At 47.2% G+C, this 23,832-nt stretch overlaps 1 protein-coding gene across 1 annotated transcript in view; it reads right to left on the bottom strand.

Moving 5' to 3' along the window:
* The window catches only part of E2F3 (E2F transcription factor 3), a 39,828-nt gene extending 31,564 nt beyond the window's left edge, over window positions 1–8,264 (bottom strand). Inside the window, exon 1 of the mRNA XM_040353786.1 lies at window positions 7,643–8,264. Coding sequence (XP_040209720.1) covers window positions 7,643–7,924 — 282 coding nt within the window. The 5' untranslated portion in view covers window positions 7,925–8,264. The remainder of the gene's footprint in view (window positions 1–7,642) is intronic.
* Between the last annotated feature and the right edge of the window lie 15,568 nt (window positions 8,265–23,832).

Here is a 23,832-nt window from a genome sequence, read left to right as displayed (position 1 = left end):
GTTACAGTACCCGCCTGTGTGATGGGCACCCGCTCTCAGCACAGAAAGGTTTACATAGGGCCACATATGCATATGGCTGGCAGGAAGAGGTTAAGAATAAATGGCAGTCATGCATGCCTGCCAAGGAGCAGCACGGTTTGGCTGCAGGAGGAATTTACCCACTGTCCCACAACCACCCGTAGTGTGAACCTAAAGGAGCACTGTATGATCCATCTTTCTTTCTCACTAATGCCTGTTCACTCACCTACCAGAAGCCCAATTTGGGAGCCGACACCACCCGTTCCTGCTGCTACCATACAAGAAAGAATTTGCCATGACACCCATAAGACTGCTGCCAGGGCACCCAAAAAGATAGCTTCTGCCACCTGAACATGGTACCCAACGTACTGAGCACATGCAGACACCCAGATACACTGAATAAAAGGCACCGCCCCTCCCGCAGCCATTTAACCCTACTATGCCAAGTCAAAGTACAGCAACGCCAGGGCCCAGGTAGCAAACTAGTAGTAACGAAGGCCTGAAAGGAGGGAGGAAAGAGCCTGCATGGCCAACCATCCCTGGAGCACCCACACCCTACTTACAAGTGCCATGGAGGATGCAGGTCTGCCTCCAAAGTAGAGAGGGCCAGGGAAGCACAGTAAAATAAATAGACAGGGGGGGTGGATGGTGGTTCACCACCTCAGCAGTCAAAGCTACTACTGTTACTCTATCAGGACAAAAACACCTCTAAATATAGCCAAGCAAAGACTGTGCTCTTACAACCTCAATCATCCCTTCGGCTATAGACTGTGCGATTTTCATTATGCAACCATGAGTTGCAGAAAAGAAATTGCATGATTCTCCCCCCGACCCCAAACAGACAGTGCTGACTTTATCCAGCCGAGACATTGTGTTCTCCCAGCGAGGAAAGTCAGCCCTGCCTGGAGAAGACAGATTATTGCTAGCCACTATAGCAGTCGCTTGCTATAGTAGCAAGGAAATCCAGCAGGCTGGTTGTACCCAAGTTGATCGATCAGACCCTTGCGTTTGGGAAACCAACTGGATAAGTTATAAAAAAAATCCCTATACCCAAACTCTATGGTTGCTACCGGGGCTGAAGATGAGTTAAAAGTGATGTTTTTATGAAAATGACATGCATACCTGCTTATACCTTAGATCAGTAGTTGAGTAAGCAGCAAAAAGATTTACAAATAAGGTAGTAAACCACCCTAAATCGATCAGCCATGAGATATTTATTCTTCAAGTGACATGTAACCAGTGTATGGCTAGCCTTAGAGAACCTCATTCTTTACAATCACTAGATTTACTGAGATACAACTCAGCCCAACATGCTCATAATTCACCATATGTTTCTGAAGCATGTCTTAGTAACAGATACATACCAACAAGGGGAGTTGTAAGCCTGCCCATCCCCCACTGGCCTATGGTTATCAGCTTCAATATCACTCCTTATATAGTAGATCTCACCCTCCACCCCCAACCTCACCAGGCATTCTACTCTGCAACAATCACACTATAGAAGTCTTCACAGGGATAGTCAGTGGTTAAAGCATACATTTCTCTGCACGTTTGGCAATTTCCTTCCTCTCCATTATACATTTGCTAGTATTTATGTTCTGTGACCCGTATAGAATGTTGACCCTGCACCCCCAACTCCTTGCCTAGATGCCAGCAATGTATCTTCAGCCACTCGCAACCTATTTGAGTCAAGATATCTGAAAAGGCTGCAGGTCAGCTAGTGCCAAAATATCCTGCCCGCATAGATGTCAGCTTTCCAGGGGTGAAAACTCATGATAGTTGGCACTTACCAACCTGAAGCCATTTGGGATGTGTGATGAGAAAATCCTAGGAGCCTCAAGGTATTTCACCAGGAGAAACGAGGACGTGGGAAGATGAAGGGGCCAAATTCTGGCCTTGTTCACACCTACGTGTTTAGTGCATTTTGCAGAAACGCCCGACAGTCCATTTAAACATTGTTTCCTACGAGACATTTATGCATTTTTTGGAAAGGGCCACCGACTGTTTTAAACACAACATGGTGCGTGTTTGGTCCAATAGACATCAATGAACACGCTGCGGAAACGCATGTAGACATTTTTTTTAAATGTGCCCAACAAACTGCAACAAAAATAAAGAACAAATGCAGAACACACACACACATCAAAAACGAGGTAAGAAATGCAAAAAGCGCTGCAGAAACGGTTCAAATGCAAACTGCATAGGTGTGGATCAGGCCTAACGGCTTTTAGTGGATTCTTGCCGCTGGAATGACCAAGTTATGCAATCAGAAGCCTATTTGAACAAATGGCATGCGACAGTGGCCGCTTCTGCGCATGTAGCCACAAAGCGGTTAGGGACAGATGTCTGAGCCTGGACACAGTCTGCTGCATCCAGGCTCTGACACCTGTCCCTAAACATGCGAACAGCAGCAGCCACTGTCAGCATGCTGTTAGTTTAAATGGGCTGTGCGGCTACTGAGGATTAGGGGTGCAACGGATCATTCCTCAGATCATTTCAGACCACCACCATATATAGTCCCCACTGTATTGTCCACATCTCCCCCATCAACGGGCCGCTCTGGGGAGCTCACCTAGGCCGCCCCATGTTCCAGGATGTCCACCGCTCCGGAGCTAGGCCAAAGCCGCAGCCTTTCCTATGGCCGCAATCCGCGGATTGTGTGGTGTGTCGATCCGACTGGGTCGCTGTGTTCAGATCAATGACGATCCGTTGCACCCCTACTGACGATCACACAACTGTCATTCCAGCAGCGAAAATCTAAAAGCTGCAGCTACCCAGATGTGCAAGAGGCTTAGGGCCTATTCACACGGGGCGGATCAGTAATGATCCACCTCCGTGTGTCCGTCAGCTCAGCAGGGATCCTCCGTAAAATCCCCGCTGAGCCGTCGGCTGACAGGGCAGTCCCCGCACACTGTGCAGGGACCGCCCTGTCTTTCCTCCGCTCTCCCCTATGGGGAAGATCGGATGAACACGGACCGTACGTCCGTGTTCACCCGATCCGATAGACGGAAGAAAAATAGTATTTTCTTCCGCCCGAAAAAAAAAAATCGGAGCTTTGCTGAGGCGGGTGATTACGGGTGTTAGCGGATGGTCATCCGCTGACACCCGCAATCACATAGGGACCAATGTATGTCCCGTTTTCATCCGCAACGGATAAATGAAGAAGCGGACATATGGTCCGCACGTCTGAAAGGGGCCTTAAGTGTTAGTTCAGCTTTACTGTCACAAACCTCATACATTAGTGTCCCGAGTACATTGAGCAACACAGTGCTCCAATCTGTAACAGAATGATTAACTTTTCAGCAACTCATTCTATTGCTCTCCACTGAAGAAAGGACAGGCTCTGTGTTGGATGCACAGCCCCAGAAACTCACAAAAGCACTTTGCTTCATTCTCCACCGGTGTGCAGTCCACTCACAGAACACTGAGCTACCACAGTGCAAGCTGTGCATGCGTGGGTAGGAACGAAGCCAAGTGCTTGCTCATAAGTTTCCAGGGGGGTGCATCTAACCCCTAGTACATGGTGCCATCTGCAGGATGAAGAGGGGGAGGGCAATGAACTCTGCAACTGAAAAGGTAAGCATTCCTGTTCAAAATTGAGTGATGCATAATGTACTGCATATGGCGTTATGTATTATAGGGAGTAAAGATGAACTGCTTTACAGGTCCCAAAAAATGAACAGTCTGTAATTAAGAAGAACATGGAATGAGTGACAAGTATAATGAATGGTGTAAGGTCTACTTTACCATCAACCCTTAGTTTAAATCTTGGCTGGTTTAGCAGGGAGCAGCTGAGATTCAAACCAAGTATGGGCAGGCCGATCAAAGCACCCATCTGATTTTCCACACGATTGCCAGTGGCTATAGCAGCTAGCAAAAAAAAAAGGCCACGTTCTCCCATGAGGCCCACCACCCTGCTGGGAGAACACAACAGTGCCACAGGAGGGATTCCCCCAGCAGCATTGACTGTTGGAGAAGAGCAATTTTCTTACCTGCAACCAAATAAAAATCACATCACCTATGGCTGGCTTAAGAGAAGTATGGGAAGCGGGGTTACTGCAGATTCATACTTACCTAGGTGGATGCAGCATTGGTCCCCCGGAGACTCTTCACTGAGAACCCAACATAACCAATGGCTCGGTTCTCAGCTCCCCGAGCAGAGAGCTGCTGCCTGTTAATCAGCTGCTCCGGCATTCTCATTGGAGCATGGAGCGGCGGCTGTCTCGGCGGCTTGCTGAGAGGCCGAGGTGGCCATCAGTCCAAGTACCTGGCGGATCCAGACTCCAAATCGGGATGACGTGGTGCCTGGACTGATCTTGGTGAGGTCAGCAGACAGTGGACTTCCGACCACTCTCTGCGGAAACCGGGTCGAGGAGTGCCAAACGAACTGCACTCCTGTGACCCATAAGAAACGAGCCGAGGCTGGACTTCTCCAGTAACACGATGATCCTGCAGCAAGACCTGCTGGTCTCATCAGACCATTGTACAGCCAACTTCCAGGCCTCAGACACTCCTGAAGAGCCACACTGCAGGCCTAATTATGCAGCCAGACATCTCATTTCATTTCCATACCAAAGCCATGGAGGTTAGAGATCCTGATCACCAAAGAAAAAAGCAGACATGGTGAAAAGAGCAACAACGCCAAATGGTACACTGCCGGGAAATCAAGGAAAGCCATGTGGAAGTTTAACACACAGAGGCAAGCCAAGATATACTTTCATAATGGTGACCACACACCTTATGATCAACATTTCCATCAAATCGATTAATCGTCCAACAACCAATTTGATTGATATGACACAGAAAAGTGGAATTTGAGCGATAGTTGATTGATAACGTACAATCAGATCTTTCCATTATCACTCAAACTCCACTTTCCTGTGTGTCATATCAATCAAATTAGTTGTTGACCATCAATTGATTGGAATGTTAATCATAAAAGAATTGATCAGAGATTACATGATGAAAAACCGATGTGAGACGGCATGCATGTTTTGCTTTGTTTTTACCATTAAATCTCCTCTGATCAATTTTCATTATTGCCAACATTCCCATCAGACAATCCATGGTCAACCAATTTTAGCGATATGACACAGGAATAGTGTTTGAGGGACAGCTGTGATAGCATACAATCGTATCTTCCAACCATCAAGCTTCGCTTTCCTGTGAGTAATAGCGATCAAAGTGATTGTTGACCATCGATTGATAGGAATTGTAAAACAATTGACCAATCCAATGAGATTAGTTGGTAAAAACAGACTGAAAGAAAGGATTGTAGGCCATCACATCTGTCTTCATGTAATCTCACCTGAGAGGTCGATTCTTTTATGATCAGCAGTCATACTTGATCAGATGAGATTACATAATGGAAAGCATACAATCATATCCAAGAAATATCCTCATCGGATTGGTCAGCTCTCATGAGCATTCCTATCGATGACATATGTCACACAGAAAAGAGGATATAATCATCCGATTGATCAATTTTTTTATGACCACTATTCCTATCACACAATCAATCGCTAGTCAACCACCAATTTGATTGATATGACATACAGGAGCGTTTAAGCGATAACCGACGGAAGATACGATTGTACATTATCAAACTATCGTTCAAGCCCCACCCCCCCCCCCCGTGTCATCAAATTGGTTGTTGGGCCAATCGATTGTCTAAGAGAACGCTGATCATAAAGCATTGATCAATTGACAAATCGATTTGATAGTCTAACAACCAATTTGATACGACACACACACACACAGGAGCTTGATCCATAGTTGGAAGATATGATTGTACGTTATCAGTTATCGCTCAAACTCAACTTTCCTGTCATATCAACTGACTTGGTTGTTCAACAATTGATTTGTCTGATAGGAATGATAAGAGAATTGATCAGACAAACTGTTAGCGAACCACCAATTCAATTGATACGACACAGGAAAGTTGAGCAATAACCGATAACGTACAATCATATCTTCCAACTATCGATCAAGCTCCTGTGTGTGTCGTATCAAATTGGTTGTTGGACTATCAAATCGATTGCTGATCATAAAACATTGCCCAATTAGACAATCGATTTAATGGTCCAACCAGTTTGACAGGCTACACACAGGAGTTAGATCGATAGTTGGAAGATACGATTGTACATTATCAGTTATCGCTCAAACGCTACTTTCCCACGTGTCATATTAAATTGGTTGCTCACTATCCATTTGTCACATAGGAATGTTGATAAAAGAATCGACCAATGGTGAACAACCAATTCCATTTCTATCAATGGATAGGAACGGTGACGATAAGAGAATTGACCAATCTGATGAGATTACATGATGAAAGATGACCAATCACATCTGTTTGCTATGCAATCTCATTGATAGGAACATTGATAAAAGAATTGACCAATCAATGAGATTGCATAGCAAACAGATGTGATTGGTCAATTCTCTTATCAACATTCCTATCAATTGATAGAAATTGAATAGGTTGTTCAGCATTGATCGATTGCCCGATAGGAACGTTGATAAAATAATTGACCAATTCGATGAGATTACATGATGAAAGATGACCAATCACATCTGTTTGCTATGCAATCTCGTCGATTGGTCAATTCTCTTATCACTGTTCCTATCAATTGATAGAAATTGAATAGGTTGTTCAGCATTGATCGATTGGTCAATTCTTTTATCATCAATCTGGCAATCGATCAATGCTGAACAACCTATTCAATTTCTATCAATTGATAGGAATGTTAATAAGAGAATTGACCAATTCGATGAGATTACATGATGAAAGATGACCAATCACATCTGTTTGCAATGCAGTCTCGTTGATAGGAACAGTGATTGGTCAATTCTCTTATCACCGTTCCTATCAATGAGATTGCATAGCAAACAGATGTGATTGGTCATCTTTCATCATGTAATCTCATCGAATTGGTCAATTCTCTCATCAACATTCCTATCAATTAATAGAAATTGAATAGGTTGTTCAGCATTGATCGATTGCCCGATTGGTCAATTCTTTTATCATCAACGTTCCTATCAGTGGCGAACCACCAATTCCATTTCTATCAATTGTTTGATGAGAACGTTGACGATGAAAACTGACCAGATGAGATCACACGGTAAAAACTGACGCGATTGATCGCATACAATATCTTTCCTCGTGCAATTTCATTGGATTGTCAATTCTCGTTTATGATCAGCGGGCGGCTATCAGTCGATAATTGACAACCACACGAAAGCGGCGTATGAGCGATCGCCGAAAGATACAAATTGTACGTTATCGATCACAACGATCGCTTAGCAATGAAATTGGTTGTTGATTATCGATTGATCGGAACACTCATGATAAAAGAATTTCTGGAAGCGTGTATGCCCCCCTTTGATGGTAGAAAGTGATGTGTGAACAGAAGAAGGTTAGTGAGACAGCCCCCCCCCCAGTGACAGATGTATAAACAGCTAATACACAGGTGACCTTTCCTTTCCCCTACCCCCTTCATCCGGGGCGGGAACCTGCCCAGAAAGCCTAGTCCCCCCCCCCCCCCCCCCCGTGTATTGTATGACCCCCCCTCCCTGTACAGTCCCCCCCCCCTCCCCGGTGCAGTGTGGGGGATGGGCTGATTACCGGAGGGCGCCCCACTGTAGGTTGCAGTAGGCCGGCTCTGGCGGCGGGTCCATGCGGTGTAGAGTAGATGAAGCTGGCGGCCGCCTGGTGTTGCTGTTCGGATACACACAGTCCGTGTACCGGGCCGGGAGAGGACAGGATGTGCAGGTATCCCCCTCCTCCTCCTCCCACCATAGTGGCGGTGGAGCCTCCCCCGGTCACGAACCCCCCGGATCCCTTCTCCGAGCTCTGCAGGCCGGTCACCAGCAGCTTGTCGTGTCCGGAGAGGATTCCTTTCCTCATACTGCTCCTCCCGCTCTCCGATCCCGGGCACACTCGGCTTCCTCCCTCCTTCCGACCCTTGGAATCCGTGCGGGCCCGGCCCCCGTAGCCTGCAAATAGTCACCGATGCAGTGAGCAGGGACCCCCTCCGATCTCGGGGTGAGCTTATCGGAGGGCGATCGGGCTCCGGAGGGGGCAGATGCAGGCGGATTGTGCTGCTAGAAGTGATTGGGCCCCGCTTCGACCTCCCTGCCACCGCCGCGGCTGAAAAATGGCTCCAGGAAGCTGACAATGAATGAAGGGATGCGGTTTACGCGCGAAGGTCCTCCCGCGAAACTCAGATTTCCCGCCGTCTTTTTCAAACTGGATTTGCATGTCCACGCCCAGGATGCTTTCGGCGTCTCTGATTGGCGGGGAGGCGCTCGAATTCGGAACGCCGCGCTGCGTTTCTCCTCACACCAGAGAACCTGTCACATTCATCGGTGTTTGATTGGTTGCTGAGGCGAGGCGGAGGGAGGGGTCAGTGGAGAGTTATCACATGGTGCAGAGCATCAGCGTCTCTAGCTGATATAGGACGAGCAGATAGAAATTTCTGGACGTTTTATTCATAAATTCACGTTTTTCTATCTGTATTCCTCACAGGGAGTGTTGTGGTAATGTTATGGTAGCCGTGTTCTGTTCATATAATGCTGAGCTCTTAGGGTTAGGCCTCTTCCTCCTGGGCTTACGTGCTTGGTGGGCAGCTGTGGTAGAATGAGTTGACACCTCATCCCTTTAAAACCGAACCCATATTAATTACACAGGTTCTGGGGCTGATTAACCCCTTCATGCTGACCGTTCGCAAATGTGCGTTCTCGGCTTGAAGGGGTTAAACAAGGGTGATGCCTGCAGTGAGTGACCAGCCAGTGGTGTCACCCCGTGAGGTAAAACATGGTCCCCCCCCCCAACTATAGTCGCCCCTCAGTACAGACCCCCTTCCATCAGAACAGACTCCCCTCTAAAAAAACTACCCCCCCCTTTCTATCAGTGCAGACTTCCCTCAGGATAAATCACCCCCCCCCATTAAGTCCAGACAGCCCCTCAGGATAGATCTCCAGGATCCCCCTCCCCCAATGAGTGCAGTCCCCCTTCAGGATACACCCCCCTCCATCAGTGCAGACCCCCCAGGATAAATCACCCCCCTCCAATAAGCGCAGACAGCCCCTCAGGATAGACCTCCAGGATCCCCCTCCCCAATGAGTGCAGTCCCCCTTCAGGATAAACCCCCCCTCCATCAGTGCAGACCCCCCAGGATAAATCACCCCCCCCCCCCCCCAATAAGTGCAGACAGCCCCTCATGATAGACCTCCAGGATCCCCTCCCCCCGATAAGTGCAGTCCCCCTTCAGGATAAACCCCCCTCCATCAGTACAGACCCCCTAGGATAAATCACCCCCCCCCCAATAAGTGCAGACAGCCCCTCAGGATAGACCTCCAGTATCCCCTCCCCCAATAAGTGCAGTCCCCCTTCAGGATAAACCCCCCTCCATCAGTGTAAACCACCCCCCAATATGTGCAGACAGCCCTTTAGGATAAACCGCCCCCTGCATCAGTGCAGGTCACACAGCATAAACCACCCCCAATAATTTCAGATAGCCCCTCAAGATAAACCCCCCCCATAAATGCAAACCCCCTCAGGATAACCCTTTAAAAAGTGCAGACCCCCCCCCCCCCCTCATGCAGCGGGCAGAGGCTTCAGCGTTCAGCTGCCCGGAGAGTTGCTTGCTCAGACTGTCATTCTCCGGGCGGCGCACCTGTGTGTATAGTAAAAAGGAGGCAGTAGCAGTGAGAGTAAGGGGTGTCACTCACGGTTAGCGTGGCGCCGGCTCATTGCGGCTGAAGAGCCCTGCCTCTGGGACCCTCCACCGCGCTCAGGACGGTGTAACCCCTCTGCCGTTGTCACCCAGGTGCATAATATAATAATAAAATATTTTTTTTTTAAAGCGCCATGTTCTCACGCAGAAGGGATTGTATACGTAAGTAGCGTTCGCAAATGTAAACAGTGTTCAAACCCCACATGTGAGGTATCGTCACGATCATCAGAGTGAGAGCAATAATTCTATCACAGGACTTCCTCTATCACTCTAAACTAGTAATCTGTAAAAAAAAAGTACCTATGGAGATTTTTAAGTACCGTCGTTTTTTGCCATTCCACAAGTGTGCGCAAATTCAAAGGATGACATGTTAGGTATGTATTTACTCAGCAACAAAGTAGTTCCACATAAGCTGGAGGACCCCAGTTGGCCACTCCCTGGACTTAGAGATTTTTGGACAATAAAAAACAAAGGTTACCTCAACTATGACATTAAATAATATGTAAACCCAAAATTTCATATTCTCAATATGTGCCTGCTGTACCATGCACTTGTGTTAAAAAGTCTCCTGTTCTCTTTGAATTGCTTCCTTTGTGTGAAATCCAGACAGAATTCTCACCGCTCCAGGTGAGCCTCGTGATGATCAGGGGTTGTTGAACCACCAGGGTGCTGGCAATGCGGTAATAGCAAAAAAACAAAAGAACAAAAGCTGGACAGCCGCACTCCAAAATTTTCTTTAAAAGAGATGTCTTTATTTTCAACTGTGCATACAGTCACTGCAAGCCCACAAAAATCAGTATGGCCAACGTTTCGCACTGGCGTCAGTGCTTAGCCATGACTAAGCACTGACGCCAGTGCGAAACGTTGGCCATACTGATTTTTGTGGGCTTGCAGTGACTGTATGCACAGTTGAAAATAAAGACATCTCTTTTAAAGAAAATTTTGGAGTGCGGCTGTCCAGCTTTTGTTCTTTTGTTTTTTTGCTTTGTGTGAAATCCCTGGGGTTCCCACCAGTCCCTCCGGGAGGGCATCCCATTGCGGAGATTACCGTTTACTTCCTGTCCCACAGCCAACCGGGAACTGAGAGGAAATCCCTGCAAATTAAGGGAATTCCTTGGGGACCCCCTAAGTCACCACAACATTTCCCCTCTATTACTTTTCCGGGGATAACCCAAAATATGGGATTTTCTTTTCATTTCACTTTCAATGATAATGTTAACGCGGAGGTTCACCCAAATAACATCTATATAGGCGTAGGCACGTCACGAGAGTCACAGAGTTTCCGAAACTAGCCAAACATGTAGAGCTGTGAGTCAGCTCTATACGGCGCCTGCGCAGTCAGCTCTACACAGCTCCTAGTCGGTGCGCAGGTGCCGTGTAGAGCTAACTTGCGGCTCTACACGTTCGGCTAGTTTCGGAAACTCCGTGACTCTCGTGACGCGCCTACGCAATACGGGGGGGGCCTTATCCGCCGGGGTGAACTTTTTCTGAAGGACATCAATCATCTGGGCCAACTCCAAGATTACATTGCGGCTCAGCATAGAAATGCCTACTCCCTCGGGAGTGAGTACCCGGAAGCTGGATTGAAAATAGTGATAATAAGGTATGTACAGCCTAAAAAAAAAAAAAAAGTGCCTACTGTACATGTTAGAAGTATAAAGAATTTGGTCTTATATAGATGTTATTTGGGTGAACCTCTGCTTTAAGCAGGACAAATAGAGAGGGTTAATCTCCCAAACAGGGGTACAGACAGCAATAAAAACTGACGTGTTCCACTCTATCCAAAACAAAAAAAAAGTTTTGCCATTAGTTATACTTTAACCACTTGTAGACCCGCCCGCCGTCGTTATACGTCGGGGGCCCCCCGCCGCGCTCCGGTCGTCTCCGCAGCTTACTGGAGCCGTCGGCAGCATCCACTCTCCTCTGAGCCTGGATGCAGAGTGAGGGGGAAATGACCCTCGCTCGGCTCCATAGCATTGGAGGGCGGAACATCACTTCTGCCCAATGCTCGTAAAGGTGAACTAAAAAAAAACGTGATTTTTACATGTAAACACAGATAGGTAGATTCAGTAAGAGTTAGGCCGGCTTATCAGTAGATAAGCCGACCTAACTCAGAATCTACGTCGACTTATGTTTAAGCGTATGCTCAACAGAGATACGCTTAAACATATCTAAGATACGACGGCTTGCGCCGTCCTATCTTAGATTGCAATATTTCGCATGGCCGCTAGGTGGCGCTTCCATTGCGGTCGGCGTAGAATATGTAAATGAGTAGATACGCCGATTCACGAACGTACGCCCGGCCGACGCAGTACTTTTACGCCGTTTACGTAAGATATACGCCGCGTAAAGTTAGAGCTGGGCCCTAGTTGGAATAGTAATGTCAAGTATGGCCGCCGTTCCCGCGTCGAAATTCGAATTTTTTACATAGTTTGCGTAAGTCGTCCGTGAATCGGGATTTACGTCGTTTACGTCCACGTCGAAATCAATAGGCCCGTGCGGCGTACTTAGCCGCAATGCACACTGGGAAATGTAGGCGCCCGGCGCATGCGCAGTTCGTAAGAAACGTGAAAAATGTAAGGTCAAGCACTATTAACATAAAACACGCCCCCTTCAAGCACATTTGAATTAGGCGCCCTTACGCCCTCCGCTTTAGGCTACGCTGCCGTAACTTAGCAGGCAAGTACATTGTGAATCATGTACTTGCCTCGCTAACTTACGGCGGCGTAGCTTAAATTCCTTAAGCTACGCCGCCGCAAAGTTGCGGCCATGAACCTGAATTTAGGTATTAGTCTGAAAAATAGACCTGGTCCTTAAAGTGGAGTTTCACCCGTTTTAGCTGATGACTTTTAATAAACAGACACTTACCCTTCTCACTGTCCAGCGATGCGGGTGCCCGGAGCCTCTCTCTGCAGCGCTGTTATAGCAGCTGTGGGCACCCGGCTATGACAGCTTACGGCTTCACAGGCGGGGAACGCAATGCGCTCTGCTATTGGACAGGCAATTTTCTGTGACATGTCCCAGAAGATTGCTGGCAGGGAGGAGTCACCTAGGCGGCCGAGAAGAGGAAGGAGGAAATGGGACAGGAAGTCCCTCTAAAAAGAAGGTACTCACTCCCCCCCCCCCCAAAAAAAAAAATTACATGCATGTCAGGGGGCGAGAAGTTTTGGGTGGGAACTCCGCTTTAAAGGGGAGGTTCACCCTAAAAACGACTTTCTAGTATTACATTGGCCCCCCCACATTACAATACAATTATGCCTATTATGTTTTTTTTTATGCTGTACATACCTTGGTACAGCTAATTCACCCGTGGCTTCCGGGTTGCGAGTCCCGCGGGAGTGGGCGTTCCTAACATGCTGGTGATTGACGTGATGACAAAAAACGAGCTCCCTCCGTCGCGCAAGCTGCGTCACGATTGGCGAAAGGAGCCGAACGGCGAGGTCGGCGCTATACTGCGCCTGCGCAACGCTGTTCGGCTCCTTTCGCCAATCATGACGCAGCTTACGCGACGGGGGGGGGGAGCTCGTTTTTGGTCATCAAGTCAATCACCAGCATGTTAGGAACGCCCATTCCCGCGGGACTCGCAACCCGGAAGTCACGGGTGAATTAGCTGTACCAAGGTATGTACAGCATAAAAAAAAACATAATAGGCATAATTGTATTGTAATGTGGGGGGCCAATGTAATACTAGAAAGTCGTTTTTAGGGTGAACCTCCCCTTTAAGTGGTTATACACTTGACTGATGCACGCTGATATACGTCGGCACAATGGCAGCGGTGGGCAAATGGGCATACCTGTACATCCCCTTTAATTTGCCACATGTGACCGTGCCCGCGGGCCCCGCAAACTCAATGTTCGCCAGCGGCCCGCGATCGTGTCATAGAGAGGCAGAACGGAGAGATGCCTTTGTAAACAAGACATTTCCCTGTTCTGCCCAGTGACGGGACAGAGATCTACTCCTCCCTCTCATCAGGAGCAGTGATCTCTCATTTCACTGGTAGCCCATTACCCCCACAGTTAGAATCACTCCCTAGGACACACTTAACCCCTTGGTTTTATATTTTTTTGGGGATATTTATTATAGCAAAAAGTCAAAAATATCGCTTTTTAAAAAAAAATTACGCTTGTTTTTGTTTATAGCGCAAAAAATAAAAAATGCAGAGGTGATCAAATCAAATACCACCAAAAGAAAGCTCTATTTGTGGGGGAAAAAGGACGTCAATTTTGTTTGGGTACAGCATTGCATGACCGCACAATTTTCAGTTAAAGCAATGCAGTGCCGTATAGCAAAAAGTGCTCTGGTCAGGAAGGGGGTAAATTCTTCTGGGGCTAAAACGGTTAAGGTCCACCCTATAGCAGTTTTACTGCTACAAGGTGGCACCTCTGCGCTGGATCATGTATATACCCATGTGACCTGGGTAGGGGGTGTGCATGCACCCCGCCAGCGGCTCGTTTCCACTCTGATCCCACGCTGGACATGCAGCGTCTATGTGGCACTGCCACGCCCATGCAGTCGGCTTCCACAATCGCAGGCAACATGGGACATACCATGGTGCCTTTTGGCCGGAGACACAGTTGTTCCGGCTGCCGGTGATCCTCCTCCCACCCTGCCATGCGGCGTGAGGTGACACATATATGGGTGTCTCCCTGGGCGGTCTTGGCACTCAAGGCTCTCTGCATACCAGACTTCATGCAGCTTGGGTTCCCCCTCTTTCCTCTCCATCTGCTTATTTCATTCACAACAGGTAACTGTGCATGCCCCATCACTGCCCCATGTGCCTTTCACATTCACTTGCGAGATCCCAATGGAGGGTAACCACTTTCTTTACCCACAGTCTCTAGTCATATAGATACGTTTAGTCTCAGGCCTGCTAGTTCTGACCCCTGCATTTTTTCTTCTTTCCACCAGCACAGGCTTTCTGCCCACCTCTTCACTTGATGCATATCTCTTAGAGACCTCTTAGGTTTACCTCATATTTTCACTCCTTCCACAGAAGTGCCTCGTGGTTACCACGCCTTCCCTGGTTGTTGCCTTTGTGGGTCATCCCCGCCGAGCTTTCCACCACAGCTCCCGGTTGGAGGTGCCCTTGTATGGCCTGGGGCACCCGGCTACCATACCACCAATATACGGACCAGTAAGTAAGCATGCACCTGGTGTGGGGTTCTTCTTACTCCACCCTTGTTCTTATCCTTTATTTTTTATTTTGATTATTCATATACAATAATTCTATTATAGATGCATCACTCGCTTTGCTCCTGACGAGTGGTTCAAAAGCCACGAAACGTGTAGAAACTACCCATTGCCATGCTTCTACCAATACTTACCCAGATATTCAAGTAACTATGCATTACTTATATTTACAGGTCTAGTGAGGCCATAGGTCCTGCAGGCATTACTTTGCAAATGTTTTTATCTAATCTTGCTTTGGTGAACCTTGGAATATTATTGTGGTTTTACCATGAGATACCAAAGTTATTACCATCTCTATTGCTATTACCTTGTTTACCATTGATACCAGTATTATATGCATGTATTACTGTAATAATCAATAAACCTCCTATACTGTATGTTCACCAATTTACCTCTTTTGCTACCACATGCTTCATGTAATGTCCCACCCCCCTTGCTCTCCTCCTAATTCTGGAATTGCTGCACTTCTGTCACTGGATGGTCGGGTATCTGGTGGCATTAGTTAAGACAAGGGCATTGCAAGGACAGATTAGCATGCCTCCCAACATTTCGAGATGGGAATAAGGGACCACCTACTAAACAAACGTAGGTTGGCATAGGACACGACCTCTGCCAAACACCCTTTACCAGTTCCCGACCGGCTCCTATACATTTACGTCGGCAGAATGGCATGGGCTGGGCAAAATGGACGGTGTATATATATATACGTCACTTTGAAATTCCCGCCGTGCAGGCGCGCCCCTGCCACGAGCTCCGTGACCGTGCCCGCAGACTCTATGTCCGCCAATGTCCACGATCCGGGCCACAGAGCTGCAGAACGGGGAGAGGAAGTGTAAACATGCATCTCCCCATTCTGCCTAGTGACACTGTCACCGATCGTCTGTTCCCTCTCATCGGAACAGCAATCAGTGTCACTCGTAGCCATGCCCTCTAACAGTTAGAATCACTTCCTAGGTCACCTTAACCCCGTCAGCGCCACCTATTGGTTAACCCCTTCACTGTCATTGTCATTTTCATCACAGTAATCAGTGCATATTTATAGCAATGATAGCTGTAAAAATGACAATGGTCCCAAAATCGGCGCATGCGCAGTTCGATCGGCGCGGGGGCGCGCTTAATTTAAATACAAGCCGCCCCTTTGAATTACGCGGCCTTATGCCGGGCCATTTACACTACGCCGCTGCAAATTACTGGAGCAAGTGCCGTATCTCCAAGCACTTGCTCCGTAATTTGCGGCGGCGTAGTGTAAATGGCCCGGCGTAAGGCCGCGTAATTCAAAGGGGGCGGCTTTGTATTTAAATTAAGCGTGCCCCGCGCCGATCGAACTGCGCATGCGCCGGGCAGAAAAATAGCCCAGTGCGCATGCTCCAGCTCACGACGGGAAAACGTCAATGACGCCATCGTGAGCGTCATTGACGTAAAGTCGTATTCGCGGTACGACTTAGGAAAACGACGGAAAAAGCCGACGCTGACTCCCGACACCATACTTAACATGGCATACGACGACCTTCGTAAACTTGCCCCTCATATAGCAGGGGCAAGTTTACGCTTACGGAAACGTCGTAAAATCACTCACTGCGTCGTCCCGCGCGTACGTTTGGGAATCTCGCGTAACTAGCTAATTTGCATAGACGACTGGGGAAAAACGACGATGCGACAACTAGCGGGAAAAAAAATTGCATTTAAGATCTGACAGCGTAAGAGCCTTACGCCTGTCAGATCTAATGGGAATCTATGCATAACTGATTCTAAGAATCAGTCGCATAGATACGCCGGGCAGATTAGGACTTACGACGGCGCAAATGGCGTAGCGCCGTCGTAAGCCTTTTAAGAATCTGGCCCTATAACTTTTGCGCAAACCAATCAATATACGTTTATTGCAATTTTTTACCAAAAATATGTAGAATACGTATTGGCCTAAAAAGATTTTTGGGGATATTTATTATAGCAAAAAGTAAAAATATAGATTTTTTTTTCAAAATTGTCGCTTTATTTTTGTTTATAGCGCAAAAAATAAAAACCGCAGAGGTGATCAAATACCACCAAAAGAAAGCTCTATTTTGTGACGAAAAAAAAGAACGTAAATTTTTGTTTGGGAGCCACATCGCATGGCCGCTCAATTGTCAGTTAAAAGCGACGCAGTGCCGAATCGCAAAAATGCTCTGATCTTTGGCCACCGAAATGGTCTGGGGCTAAAGCGGTTAAAGGAAAATGTACAAAAAAAAAATGTACAAAAGTAGGGCCTGATCCTAGGGTCACAGACGCCTGGGTGCAGAAATATTTCTGGCGCCCCCACATGGGCTTGGTCATCTAACCGACTCCTCCCCTTTACAAATGTTTCTGAGGGCAATGACTCAAACACAGAGGATGCCTCCCCTAAGAAGTCTTTGTTACCCTGGGATCCTCCCACGATCTTTTGACAATAAAGAAAAATACAGAAGAGCATACAGTAATGAGACTGGAGGGGAACCTCTCTGATGAACAAAGAGAGGGCTTCTGTTAGAGAGGTCTGTTAGGAAAGTGCCCAGACATAGTACAGGAGATGGTCAGAGACTGTAGACATGATACAAGAGATGGTCAGAGACTGCAATCATAGTACATGAGATGGTCAGAGAGTGCAGACATTTTACAGGAGACAGAGATTGGAGATTAATACAGGAGATGGTCAGAGACCTGCAGTTCCTATGGACGTAAGTAGATAATGGCCGATCGGCCCTCTCACCTGACCCAGCGATACAGCAACACAACGGTTCCTATGATCAGGAGTCAGCTCACTCTGAATTGCCCGTGGCGAGCCCAGATCTTATTTCTGGCAGTGACTCATTCCTTTCTCCACCAGGGATGGCATTAAGCTGTGTGGCTTTCCTCTGGTGGAGCAGGACACCACCTATAGTCGCACCCCTCAGTACAGACCCCCTCACACTAAGCATAGACCCCCTCCATCAGTGCAGACTCCCCACTAAGTATAAACCCCTCCCTCAGTACAGACCCCCCTCCATCAGTATAGACCCCCCCAGGACAAACCACCCCTCCCACCATTAGTACAGACCCCCCCTCCATTAGTACAGACCCGCCCTCAGGACAAACCACCCCCTCCATTAGTACAGACCCTCCTCAGGACAAACCGCCCCCTCCATTAGTACAGACCCTCCTCAGGACAAACCACACCCCCCCTCAATTAGTGCATACCCCCCAGGGACAAGCCCCCATTAGTGCAGACCCCGGGACAAACCCCCATTAATACAGACCCCCCCATTAGTGCAGGACCCCCTCAGGAGAAACCCCCCATTAGTTCAGACCCCCCCCAGGACAAACTCCCCATTAGTACAGACCCCAGGACAAACCCCTATTAGTACAGACCCCCCCAGGATTAACCCCCCCATTAGTACAGACCCCCCAGGACCAATCCCCCATTAGTACAGACTCCCCCATTAGTACAGACCCCCCAGGACAAACCCGCCTATTAGTGCAGACCCCCAGGACAAACCCCCCCCATAAGTACAGACGCCAAGACAAACCCCCCATTAGGACAGACTCACCCATTAGTACAGTCTCCCCTCCAGGACAAAACCCCCACCCCCCTCCATTACTACAGACCCCCCCAGGACAAACCCCCTTCATTACGGTACATAAAAACACCTGGGCGGCAGCTGCAGAGGAGAGGACAGTGTGCACTGTCAGCCGTCGCCGCCCGGTGGAGCACAGATCGCGGCAGGCAGGAGTTTTTTTTAGACACAGAGAGGAGGAGGAGGAAACAGTGTCAGGCATGGACCACTCCCCTCAGCGACGTCACTGAGGGGCTAGTCTCTCTCCACACAGACAGCCACTCTGATGTATGATCTCTGGCTTCTTCACGCTCCTCCTCTGACAAGAGGAGGAAGGGGGGCGGGGCTTACGCTAGGAAAACATAGCGGCAGCGGCGGGGGGAGAGCCGCCTCTCGACACAAACAAGGAGAGGAGGAGGATAAAGGGAAGCACGCTGGCGCTTCAGCTCCCCACCTCTGTCGCGTCTGGGTGAACGTAGGATCGGCCCTGGTACAAATGCAGCCATTTAGAAATTGGATTAAAGAGTTAGCACTGGGAAACACTTTTTGAAAGATAAAAAGTGCATTTTATATACAACTATATGGATCATACCAAGGAAGAAAGTTACCGCTCCAGGTGGATTGTGTTAGGATGATCAGTATGGTCTCATAAGATCAAGGGTGCTGGCAGTGCACAAGGCAACAAATGGAAAAAGAAAATATTGACAGCCGCACTCCAAAAAACCTTGATGGTTGTCTTTATTTTTAAATAAAGACAACCAACAAGGTTTTTTGGAGTGCGGCTGTCCATATTTTCTTTTTCCATGGATCATACAAAATGAGGGGAAAATGAGGGGGAAGAGGGACAGAGGGACATTGCTCCCAAATCAGGGACAGTTGGGAGCTATGGATTAGGAAAAGATGGGGTAGTTCAGCCAATGGGCAGGGATCTTCTTTGGTCACTTGGCCTGCTGGGAGAGCCTATTGGTTTAGGTCAGGTGATCAGGGGTTCAATGCCATCTGGACAGCTGTCTGGGTGGACCTGTGCTGTGCTGGGCCAAATCCCAAGACCTATTCCGGGGACATCTGGCTGCTAGGCTGTCTGAGGGCCTCTCCAGAAGCAAGAGAGCAGCTTAGGGTTGGGACTGCGGCTTGCAGTTAAACACAGAAGTGACAGTTCTGCCAGCCGGAGAACCTGATGTGGTCAGAGGTAGTGGGGAAGCTGTCGCCACTAAGAAGACCAGCCACCTTGTTACCAGGGACCACTGAGTAGCTGAAGCAAGTGCCAGAGCAGTATTCTCACCAACAGGGGACGGTGAAGAATTGGAAAAATCAGCAGGAGTCAAGCCAAGGACCCAGCCAGCGGAGGTGACGCTTGCATGAGCAGCCTTGTATTTTCAGCTAGGGACCGAGCAGGCCAGTGGGGTGATGCTTGAGAAGTATCTTGGATGCCAATGCTAGGAACCCAGCAAGGATGCAGGGGTGATGCTTGCGGAAGATACGGGGGCTAGAAGGTTGGAAGAGCTCCAGAGATCCAGTGGCAGTGGGTCAGCAAGGCTAGTGAGAGAAACTGGGAGCTCAGTTGAGTGAATGTCTACAATAGAGATTGTAGAGGAAGTTAAAGAGTTCATTTTAAACCTCAGTTAGGAACTGTTTAAGATTGTTGCCATAGGAGACAGGGGAGTCTGCACATGCAGACGTGGTGTCCGGCTGGGTAACATTCCCTGCATGGCTGTCTACCTATAGAAGTTTCGGAGTCTGCCAATTAACATTGCAACTACTATAGGGTGTCCTGGCCCTAAACCCTCTCTCCCACAGTTCTGTCTTAGGACACATTGTATATATACAGTTGTATTCAAAATTATTCAACCCCCACTGAAATTGATTGTTTTGGCCAGTTTGACATTGATTTTGATCATTCAGTCATCCTGCTTACAATTAAATCAAAGAGGCACGGTGTAGGTCAGACAAATATAACATAACATTTATAATGAAATAACCACAAATGTATTTTTCTGTGCTCACATCATTATCAGTTTTATTCAACCCCAAGTGACATTCAATCTTAGTACTTAGTACAAATTCCTTTTACAGTTATAACAGCTTTTAAACGTGAAGCATAGCTTGACACAAGTGTCCTTGCAGCGATCTACGGGTATCTTCGCCCATTTCGTCATGGGCAAAAAGCCTCCAGTTCAGTCACATTCTTAGGCTTGCGAACTGCAACTGTTTTCTTTAAGTCCCACCAGAGGTTCTCAATCGGATTTAAGTCTGGTTGACTGCGATGGCCACTCCAAAATGTTCCAGCCTTTTAATCTGCAACCATGCTCTAGTGGACTTGGAGGTATGCTTGGGATCATTGTCCTGTTGAAAGGTCCAACGTCTCCCAAGCCTCAGGTTTGTGACGGACTGCATCACATTGTCATCCCAATATCTCCTGGTACTGAAGAGAATTCATGGTACCATGCACCCGCTGAAGCTTCCCTGTACCTGCAGAAGCAAAACAGCCCCAAAGCATGATTGACCCCCCCGCCATGCTTCACAGTAGGCAAGGTGTTCTTTTCATCATATGCCTTGTTCTTCCTCCTCCAAACATAGCGTTGATCCATGGGCCCAAACACTTCTAATTTTGTTTCATCAGTCCACAGAACACAATCCCAAAAACTTGTGTTGTTTGTCCACATGGACTTTTGGCATACTGCAGTCAACTCTTCTTATTCTTTGGAGACAGCAAGGGGGTGCGCCTGGGAGTTCTGGCATGGAGGCATTCATTACGCAGTGTGCGCCGTATTGTCTGAGCAGAAACTTCAGTACCCACATCTGACAAATCTTTTCTCAGTTCCTCAGCAGTCACACGGGGACTTTTCTCCACTCTACGCTTCAGGTAGCGCACAGCAGTCGAAGTCAGCATCTTCTTTCTGCCACGACCAGGTAGCGTTTTCAACAGTGCCCTTTGCCTTGAATTTGCGAATGATGCTTATCCTATGGTGTCTCTTGGTATGTTTAACATCTTTGCAATCTTCTTATAGCCATTGCCCTTCCTGTGAAGAGTAATCACCTCTTCTCTTGTCTTCCAGGACCATTCTCTTGACTTCACCATGTTTGTAACCACACCAGTAAATGTCTAGAAGGAGCTGAGTATCACAGTCATTTTAAAGCTGCCTAAATGGTGCTTATTAGGCTTTATTGCTGCTCCCAATCATCCACAGGTGTTTTCAATACCTGATTGAAAAACTCTTTAATGAACCTCTGTTCTTCAGAGTGGTAGTCTTTAAGGGGTTGAATAATTGTGTAAATGAATAATTTACAAATAAACATTTACTACTGTATTACAAAACCAATTGAGTCATTTTAGTTGCATATGGTTCTTTAAGAAGTCTTGTAGGATTTCATTCTGAATACAATTACAAATGTACACTAAATTCTCTAAAACCCTTTACAGCATTGGGGGTTGAATCATTTTGAACAAACTTGTATATACAGTACAGACCAAAAGTTTGGACACACCATCTCATTCAAAGAGTTTTTTTTATTTTTATGACTATGAAAATTGTAGATTCACACTGAAGGCATCAAAACTATGAATTAACACATGTGGAATTATACATAATAAAAAAGTGTGAAACAACTGAAAATATTTTTCATATTCTAGGTTCTTCAAAGTAGCCACCTTTTGCTTTGATTACTGCTTGGCACACTCTTGGCATTCTCTTGATGAGCTTCAAGAGGTAGTCACTGGCGTAGCAGCCCCATCACTCTCCTTCTTGGTCAAATAGCCCTTACACAGCCTGGAGGTGTGTTTGGGTCATTGTCCTGTTGAAAAATAAATGATGGTCCAACTAAGCGCAAACCGGATGGAATAGCATGCCGCTGCAAGATGCTGTGGTAGCCATGCAGGTTCAGTATGCCTTCAATTTTGATTAAATCCCCACAGGTTCACCAGCAAAGCACCCCCACACCATCACACCTCCTCCTCCATGCTTTCACGGTGGGAACCAGGGCATGTAGAGTCCATCCGTTCACCTTTTCTGCGTCGCACAAAGACACAGGGATTGGGAACCAAAGATCTCAAGGTTGGACTCATCAGACCAAAGCACAGATTTCCACTGGTCTAATGTTCATTCCTTGTGTTCTTTAGCCCAAATAAGTCTCTTCTGCTTGTTGCCTTTCTTTAGCAGTGGTTTCCTAGCAGATATTCTACCATGAAGGCCTGATTCACACAGTCTCCTCTTAACAGTTCTAGAGATGTGTCTGCTGCAAAAGGTGGCTACTTTGAAGAACCTAGTATATGAAATATATTTTCAGTTGTTTCACACTTTTTTGTTATGTATAATTCCACATGTGTTAATTCATAGTTTTGATGCCTTCAGTGTGAATCTACAATTTTCATAGTCATGAAAATAAAGAAAACTCTTTGAATGAGAAGGTATGTCCAAACTTTTGGTCTGTACTGTATATAAATATATATGTAGCGCCCTGCTCCTGATGACAGGCACTATGTCAAATTTAGAGGGTGTCTGAGCCGATAGTTTGGCTCAGACTTTGTTAATTAAGGCTAAATCAGCCTCTGTTCCGGCTATGGCTTGTGCTGGAGGGATTTCCCTTTGTTTGCCTGTAGGTGGCAATACCACCACAGGCCAATGTTGGAACCAAGGCAAGCCATGGTGTATTGGGTGTCTTTCCTCAGGAACAGCCCAGTGGAGTGGTCTCCCCGCTAGGGAAGGATACTTAAAGGAGTTGTAAAGGGAGAAACATTTTTTTTTTCTGAAATGACTGTTTACAGGGGTATAGAGAGATAATAGTTAACTGATTCCTTTAAAAATTATAAAAATAGATAAAAATCAATCATATAATGTACTGTAGTTTCTAGTTTAGTTTTTTGCATGTTTCCTGCTTCTCTGCTGCACAGAGCCAATACAGGGCAGAGATGGTTTGGAAAACAAAACTGATTGGTGTTGAGGGTTTTAGACACACAGTAATCACACTCATTGATTAGTGACCACAGAGAGAAAGCTCCCATGAATTTTTCATCAGGAAACAGATAACCAGGAAGTGTTCAGAACAGAGAAGGATTAGAACAAAAACAAACAATGAGGACATGAAACCAGGACTGCAGTAAGGTAAAGGAAGCTATTTAGATTTAAAAAAAATCCTTTAGTGACCCTTTAAGGGCAGACACCATTTTACAGGGGCTTCTTCGCCTCGTGGCCCTCCTGGCGCGAGGTATGTGTTGTGTGATTTTTAGCGTCGGGACCATGCTTGCCCGAGGCTGCATTTACGCCTGGTAGACCCAATTATCCTGACTGGGGCCTACGCTTTGGAGGTGATCCTGTGCTGTCTGTCCTGTGGGAGGAAGCCACTC

The sequence above is a fragment of the Rana temporaria genome, chromosome 5, assembly GCF_905171775.1.
Source record: "Rana temporaria chromosome 5, aRanTem1.1, whole genome shotgun sequence".
Taxonomy (NCBI): domain Eukaryota; kingdom Metazoa; phylum Chordata; class Amphibia; order Anura; family Ranidae; genus Rana; species Rana temporaria.
The sequence above is the reverse complement of the archived record's forward strand: the minus strand, read 5'-3'. Positions and strand labels throughout refer to the sequence as shown.